The sequence below is a fragment of the Alosa sapidissima genome, chromosome 22 (genome assembly GCF_018492685.1).
Source record: "Alosa sapidissima isolate fAloSap1 chromosome 22, fAloSap1.pri, whole genome shotgun sequence".
Lineage (NCBI taxonomy): Eukaryota > Metazoa > Chordata > Actinopteri > Clupeiformes > Clupeidae > Alosa > Alosa sapidissima.
In genome coordinates, this window is record NC_055978.1 from 6291191 (window position 1) to 6300006 (window position 8816).

The 8816-nt window shown below is 42.2% G+C and overlaps 1 protein-coding gene across 6 annotated transcripts in view; it reads right to left on the reverse strand.

Annotated features, from left to right (window-relative positions):
• Positions 1 to 6503, reverse strand: part of abcc9 (ATP-binding cassette, sub-family C (CFTR/MRP), member 9) — a 61365-nt gene extending 54862 nt beyond the window's left edge. The window contains exons 1-3 of one of the 6 annotated variants that reach the window (XM_042078598.1): positions 6184 to 6503; positions 4263 to 4431; positions 1772 to 1913 (exon numbers count right to left, since the gene is read on the reverse strand). In XM_042078598.1, coding sequence (XP_041934532.1) covers positions 1772 to 1913; positions 4263 to 4407 — 287 coding nt within the window. In that variant the 5' untranslated portion in view covers positions 4408 to 4431; positions 6184 to 6503. Of the gene's footprint in view, positions 1 to 1771; positions 1914 to 4262; positions 4432 to 5409; positions 5512 to 6179 lie in introns of those variants that run through there. The other 5 variants (XM_042078596.1, XM_042078599.1, XM_042078597.1 and 2 more) reach the window with 5 other exon arrangements.
• Between the last annotated feature and the right edge of the window lie 2313 nt (positions 6504 to 8816).

Here is an 8816-nt window from a genome sequence, read left to right on the forward strand (position 1 = left end):
AATTTGATTGAGCTTTTGATTGAGCTAAGCTAATTTGCTTACCAGTACACAGGCATAGCATCTTCATCAGAAAATTACTAAACACATGCAGCAGATAACACTGAAATGCACCTTCAGTCAAAGCAATCTATCTATATTTGAATACCGGTATGTAGAAGCAACCAAGAGCTTAGCAGAGTTTGAAAAATAAAATGTAATCAGACAAGGACATCAGAAAATATTCAAATCATAGCAGATCTGAATTGTTCACAATTATCAACATAAACATGCCTATTTAAACATGTATACATTCTCTTAATAACCCTGCGTACCCCTAACAATATTTTAAATTAGTAACTTAATATTAGTAGTACTAACCATTGGGATTATATTAGTACTATATTGCATTGGGCTATGCTCCAAAATCAAATTCATTAAATAATAAAAACAAATAATTTCCCTAATTTTTTCTAGAATATGTGTGTCTCTCTCTTGTTGTTTTCCACCAGCAAGGATTGTAAAAATATAGCTGACCCAGCGTCATGCCTAGCGTACGTTAATTTCACACGTCCGGCTAAAGGCCCAACTTTGACAGCTTCACACTACACACAGTGCCTGTCTCTGGCGGTGACGTCAATGGCAACATACCACCCTAAACTGGCCACTAATGATACTGAAATCTGAATCTCTTGCTTCACTTTGCGCCTCTTTAAACATGTTTTTCATATTTATCTTGTTGATTGGGCTCAAATGACGTGAACTGCTTAACAATGCTTAATGAGCTGTATCAACTTAGATCCGGATATTTTTTCATGTTGCTTTCAAGATATGTCTCTCATCTCAGAATATGGCAACAGTGAGGGTAAGTCATAAAAGACTCACACACACACACTCACACACACACAGAGACACATACCCATGTCGCACACACACACATACTCGCACTTACACAAACACACAAAAACACTCTACCCACACTTTGAGTCATCCAGAGAAACATGACCCTCTTAAGCATTTACTGTAAACCCCTCTTTTAAAGAGGAGGACGTCTCACATCACATAAACTCCTTAACTGAAAGAGCTTTACTGCACCTAAACTTGATGCGGTCGTACATTAGGCCGTTATGGTTTATCCCTCTCCCAGAAACCTCTCACAGGACAGAATATGAGCCTGTGTGCACTTCTCTGTCTCTGCACTTCTTTAGCATGACGTCCAGGTTCATCGAGACGACAACCCTTCCAGGGAAAACCATCAAATTAGCATCAAACGCTGCCTGTGACGCAAATTTCCAAATGTGGTTGGAATTTAGCATCAAATGACGCATTGCACTGATAATTGCTGAGCAATTCTGTATTGATCCCTGTCAAATAAACAAGTAAGACTTTCTCTTTTAGATGATGGGAGTTTCAGCAAAAATGCATGGAAAAAGAGCAGACTTTTCTTTGCAAAATACTCAAGCTTGACCAGGGCGTAATTTGGACCTCATTGTGACATTCATCCTCTATTCTTTCAACCTCTCACAAGACAAAGGTCCAATTTGTGACATCATAATAGTTTGGCCATGTACCGGTATGCATGTACTGTATGGATGTGTGTATATAGTGTGTGTGTGTTTTGTCTTGAATTAATATCATTTCCAGGACGCAAATATGTAATAAAATGTAATATATAGGTAGTAAAATATGTCAAAAATATGTACTGCATGCATGCATGGTATGTGTGTGTGTGTGTGTGTGTGTGTGTGTGTGTGTGTGTGTGTGTGTGTGTGTGTGTGTGTGTGTGTGTCCTTACTGGTTGGAGACGATGCCCTCGGCAATCTCACACACGTGGACAAAGAGCAACGTGAAGGTGAGAATCCAGCGCATGTTGTGTCCAGGGAAGTGGAGCCAGGTGTTGTGGTGGATCTGCACTTTTGAGCTTTGACTGCCCCAACCTAAAACACACACACACACACACATTAGACTGATGGATGTAGCGGTGTCAAGCAAAAGTTAAAGTTTAAAGATAAATAATTCTTCAAATCCACAACTTTCAGACTCACAGTTCTGCTGTTAAGAGGCAATGATAAACTGTAAACTTAAGGATCCCATAAGTGAAAGGAATAGCTATAAAGGTACATTTATAGCTCAGGTGTCAAGTGTTGCTTGACAAAAACGAATTGTTGCCAACAGATATCGCAAAGCTGTAGGCTTTTATAGTCCAATGCTAATAACAAATTGTAGAGTAGAATGTCAACTAGTTTCTATAACAACTTGGACATTAACGTTACATCTCACCGCCAAACGAAAGCAGGCAAACACACTCTGTGACCGTGTCAACACAGAAATACAACTCACACTTTAGTAGAATTTTGAAATGATATCCAATCACAGCATGCGACATCAACATCTACAGCATTTACATTTTTTGAATGTAGCTAGCGACACCCTAGTCTCTTTCTCGTCATATTTTGTCAAGAGACACTTGTTACCTGACCGATAAATTGGCCTAAATACATAGAGAGACTGAACGACAACCACATAGAAAAAGACACTTGCCCATGCCCATGTGTACACCAGCTCTGAAATTTTGAGCTGATGAAAAATGGATTTCGGAAAAAACATCTACAAGGTGGCGGCAAAAGTGTTTCGGAATCTAATGTAATCGAAACATCAAAAGTGGAGTGCGTCGCCGTCATGACAGCGCCTATGTGCGGAGGCCTGAAGAGCATACCCATGTGACACACAATGACTAATGACGAGAGGCTGCAAATTGAGTGGTGCTTGGCCCTGGGATCTTTTGCAGAGAAAGACCTCTGTGTAAACACTAGTGTGGCCTGGCCACCAGAACTCCATTTACAAGTCCCAGCGGGACACTGACAAACTACCCCTCAACCAGCACTCCCAGGGAAAACTTACTCATTAATGAGAGAGAGAGAAGAGAGAGAGAGAGAGAGAGAGAGAGAAAGAGAGGTAGAGAAAGAGGGAAATGCGCAGTTCCGCCACCTCAGATAAATGAATAATAAATATATTCTTTCATACCAACAATATAGCGCGATGATATTGTTAAAATAAATGGTGATTTAATTTTTCACGTGTACAGAGGTGACAAAGAAGCTAGCAGTTGTTGTCCAAAAAGTATTGCTACACCACGATACTCATTTTTGGGTCATTTTTTCCTATTGCACCGACACCGAATTTTAGGGTTCCCCCACCCGCCAAATCCCACTTTAACCACTGACTACAAGCCACAGTATGTAGTTCAGACCAATACCTGTGGCATGAGAAAGAGATATAGATGGGGATCACATCAGCCAGCGGCAAGCGGCAGGTTTCCTATTGTTCTCTATGGTTCGGCAGCGGAACGGTGGTGTAACGCTAGCGTTGAGCAAGCTGAGCGTTGAACTTGGTTCACCTTTCAAAGCGCAACGCGAGTGTATTCAATTGACAAACCGTTTGTGTTGCTTACGAGATAAAAATTATTATGGTCTGAGCATTGTGTTACGTTTGCCGCTGCCGCTTGCTTCTGGCTAGAAAGATGAGAGACACATGAGATGATGGGAGAGAGGCTTGAAACTGGAATCAAACTAAAAACAAAAGAGATTCTGCACAGAGCAATTAGGGGAATGGAGAAAAAGATGAAGGGATGCATGGAGAAAGAAAAAAAAGTGGAGAGGAAGCACAGGAAGAAGAACCATGTGTATGTGTGTGTATAGTATGTGTATGCAATGTGTGTGTGTGTACGTGTAGGTGTGATTGTGAGTTTCTTCTACTGTATGTGTTTGAGTGTTGATAATATGCTAATGCCAAGATGTGTGGAGACAAGGGTATATAAATATGTGTTGAGAGAGAGAGAATGTGTGAAGGAGAGAGAGTGTGAAGGAGAGAGAATGTGTGAAGGAGAGAGAGTGCAAATGAAAGCATGTTTCTGAGAGTGCAAGAACATCACCACACAAGTACTACGACAAATTCCCCACTACACAAAACATAATCACAGAAATGGCATGGACTCAGAGCAGAGCAGAGAGCCTTACTCTCTCAGTCCAATGCAATTATCTTAAGTAGGAAGCCATGCATGCGTTAAGGCAGCAATCACACTGCACTGCCTGTCCATGTAAGTCTCTCTTTTCTAATGGACACAGATATTTAAAGTAGCAAAGTAGCTTTAGCTGAAATGCTATTACCCTTTGACTAGTGTTGTGTGTTACTGCAAAGAAGGGAGTACAGAGGATACACCACACAAAAGCACCCCCCCCCCCCCCAAACACACACACACACACACACACACACACACAAGCACACACCAATGAAGAGGATGGGGAAGGTAATGAAGAGTAGGAAGACATGTGGGACCAGGTTGAGCGCATCCACAAAGCAGCCATTGTTGAGGACTCCCTTGTCCACATTGTACGAGTCGTTCCCGTCGTTTCCACAGAAGGAGAGGGCCATGCCGTCTGATTGGTCCAAAACCACCTAGGAGGGGGAGGAAACCAACCTCACATCACTATGATGCTCAGAGCACATGTTGTCCTTGGCGACAGTTTGACAATGACAACAACACTGGTCTCATTAGTGCTTTCTCTGTTGAGTATAATATGTGTAACATAAGTCTAGCCGGATTCATGGTTTTACAAAATAGCCTATAAAATAGTCTGTATGCTACTGAGACCCTTGAATTTCCCCATGAGGATTAATAAAGTATCTATCTATCTATCTATCTATCTATAACATACAGTAGCCTACATATTTGAGTTAGATGTAAAACCAGTAATGATTCAGAACAGTGCATGTTGGAGCATTGCTTCTTCCTTAAAACCATGAAGTGGGATATAGAAATCATTAAGGCTTAGTAGGACCTTGGCTACATAGCTCTGTCCACAATGATCCAACACTCACATTTACTGAAGTGTGTGTGTGTGTGTGTCTGTGTGGGTGTGTGTGTGTGTGTGTGTGTGGGGGGGGGGGGCGGGGGGTAACACTTAACGGACTAACCTCTCTGGTAAAGTGGTTCACTTCAGTCAAACATGTTGCCTGTTTTCCGTCATGTTTCAGGAGGTAGCCTACTTTTTGTAATTAAAACGTTACCACTCACCACCGTTCTACAAATTCGTTTCCCTTTAGAATGGATTGGTCAAACCAAGCAGAACCAGTACGTTGCGTCTATAACTGCTCACAAATGGATATCAACAAGTGTAATCGATGGCTAACAGGAACTGACAGAATGGCCATTAGTAATTTCTATTATTTATAAAGGTAATGCGTTTTCATCAAATGTCATCACAAGCAATTAGATATTGGTAAAATAAGTAGGAGAGCCTTCTACCAAACAACGTAAAGAAACCATCGCTGCCAGCACTTTGATTCACAGCCGACTCAATATTCTGTCACACCCACATGTATGAAAATCAAAGTCTAACCAAACCCACTGATAAGAAACAACTAATCACTTACCGAAAGAAATGTCTTACTCGCACGGTTTCATTCCTGTCCACTGGGTTAATTCGGGGAGACGGCAATCGCATAATATTGCCGACGCGAATTATTTTTAGATTGGACGCATCAGCTGCGCATGCTGCTGCTGCTCGCGCCTATCGGGTTTCCAAACTTGACTTGAAGTCTGCTGAGACAAAGTTCCTTCCGCAACTAGCCTCCTCCGACATACCGTGTCGGGGAAGAGCTTTTTCCAGAACAATTCATGTGTTGCCAATATTAGTCAATAACCATGGTATACGGTGGGCTAATATTGCCCAGACAGACAGTAAGTCTGGCTAGTAAGACTCACTTCGGTCAGATTTTAAAACTGGTATTACAAAGTTCGGAGCGTTATGTGGTGAAGTCTAATTTTCATATAGGCCTAGGCTACGACATAGAATATTTCTGCATAAATTAATATTACGGCAATCTATTTCTTCACATTGGTCCCGGATTGGTTTAGTAGGCTATATCGCCAACATTGTCGTTTCTGCCACCTGCATGTTGCATATAATAAACCAGTTATTTTGAACAGAGCTGAACGGTCACGAAACACGTATGCGCATATAGTAATTATTTAACGAGGTTGTCATTCACCAATACCGTTGCCTACCATTGACTGAAATGAATTCTGTGTTTGCATCGGAATTACCTCGCACTTCAGTAAATAGCTATGACAGTAGACGCGAGCGAGCAGAAATCCCATGGAGGTTAAATAGGTAAATCATGTCAGTGACTGACACACTTACCTACAGTAGGAACCGCTGTCTCAATTTCAAGCGTTCAGAGCGCGTCCGCGGTCACTATTCCCCTCAGCATGTCACGAACTGTGCTATCGTCACCTCTGATACGACTAACAGGCAGCGGTGGACTCCATTGTAGAACCGTAGAACATGTCAACGTGCCTCCTCTCGTTTCAGCATCACGTTATGGCGTCGAGAGTAGCAGAGCGTCGCTCTTCTCTTCTGAAGGAATATGGGCTTGCACCGCGGGTAGCGTAAAAGCTGCAGTAGCCTACATGTAGGTCATGTCTGCTCTAGCGAGAGATAGGCTATATTAATAATCACCGCGGTTTAAATAGCACATGTGGACATTTCAATGGGAATGTGAACAGTGACAGACATGCATTAAATGCCTACACTGTGATCTTGAATCAGTGTAGCTTGATCAAGCCAGAGTCAAGGACATTGCAGCATTAACAGATTTTTGAGACTTCTGGAAAACCACACGTCCTGGTGAGGGGTCGGGGTCAGAAAACAAAGTGTGAATTATTTGACATTAAAATAATTATAGATAGACATTTACAGTATTTTTTTAATGATGTTATTGAATACCTGCTTGGCATAAGTAAACTGTATTTTGGCCACTGCCCCTGTTCGTCCACACTGTGAGTGTTGGACATTAAATAAAATAGGCCTAAATAAAAAAATCTCCATGGCCTTGTGTAACCTAAATAATAAAACATCAACAAGATTAACCTCGTTCTCAGGGGAGAGATCTCATGTGCCATTTCTCTTAGGTTTGGCAGTGCCTCAGCAATCCTGCCCTCATGTTACCCAGCAGGGTTATTTTGGCTTTTCATCCACTCATGATAGCACGGAACAGCACACACACAGAGACAGACACAGTCAGACACACATTCACATTCTGCACATGCAAAACACATGCAGACATACACACACAAATACACACTCACACACTGCATATGCAACCTGTTACGACCCCCTGTGCCCCTTCAGGCCTGACATGGCCATGGGCAATGCAGCCCTAGCTTGTCCAATTAGCTAATCATACACACCTGCTTAAGGTGTGTGGGTATTTAAGGTATTTTTGGTTACTTTTAAATAAATACTTTATTGGTTTAAAGTTATCTCTGTTGTCCCGACTCCCTCTTTATGTTGCGGCTTTGAGCCGGGTCGTAACAAACCATACATAGATCATACACACACACACACAAACACACACAAATGCCTTATTGGGGTCTGTGTAATACTTTATGACCTAGTTGATACATGCACCATGCAGGGAGACCATAGACAGACCTCCGTTTAAGGTCACAATAATAACAAAACAGTCGTTTAATGGTTTGCATACATTGTTCTCTGACAGGTCCGGCAGATGTCCTGGTAGCTATTGTTTCTGAGATAGATATCCAGTCCTCTTGTCCAGATGTCCAAAGCTAACAGCAAATGACACAATTGACTAAGCGACAGAGTTGATGAATCAGTGGTTCTCTTTAGCTGTCGGTTTGATTGTATTGACGTTGAGGAGAACAATATTGGCTACTGGGATGTCTGTGGAAGTGTGGGGATGTTTGCTCAATCAGAGTAATGAAGTCTGGCAAAATCATTGGGTGTCAGTGAAGAGCTTCCTCTGTATATCACTGTGCTGACAGAATCATTTCTAACATGCACACATGTGTTCTCTATCACACACTGACACAGAGACACTCTCTTTCTGAAACACGCACATGCACACGCACACACGCAGCGGCACACGCACACGCGCAGCGGCGGTCATAATAAGAGTCTTTCGTACAGTGTGTGTGCATGTTTTTCGCATGCCCAAATTTCCGTCAATGATTCCCGGGACACTGAAAGACCGGGGTACACAAAACTTGGTGGGCATGTAACCCCACATGGATAGCATGGAACCATCGTTTTTCGTTTTGATCTGTAGCCCCCCCGCTGGACTGGACCCCCCGAAAGGAGGGTAGGGCAGACAGTTTTCTGTGAATATCTCGAAAACCGTAGGGTTTAGGAGGACCATTTTTTTTGTATGTTGATCTCAAGGGGCCATGTCAACCCATTCCATAACCACTCATTTCATGTATAGCACCACCTAGTTAAACACAAAAAAGTAAAAATGAGATGTTGTAATTGCAGGTATCTGTGACCTAACATAGTCAAAACTGCACGAAATTGGAAGTGTAGGATCATTATGACACCCTCTGTATGCACGCCAAGTTTTGTGGAATTCCGTTCATGGGGGGCCACACAATAAATTAATTTATGTTACTATACACCAACTGGCCTGTAGGTGGCCGGAGACAGTTTTCTGTGAATATCTCGAGAACCGTAGGGCCTAGGATGTCTACCTTTTTGATGTATGTTGGTCTTAAGGGGGCATGTCAACCCATCCCATTACCACTTATTTCATGTATACCGCCACCTAGTTAAAAATTAAAAAGCAAAAAATTAGGTGTTTTCATCACAATATCTCTGGCTGACAAGGTCAAAACTGCACGAAATTAAAAGTGTAGGATCATTATGACACCCTCCGAATGCATGCCAAGTTTTGTGTACTTTAGTTCATGAGGGGCCTTACAATAAAATAATTTATGTGTACATTTAGTGACGTACACCAACAAGGATTCCCGGGACACT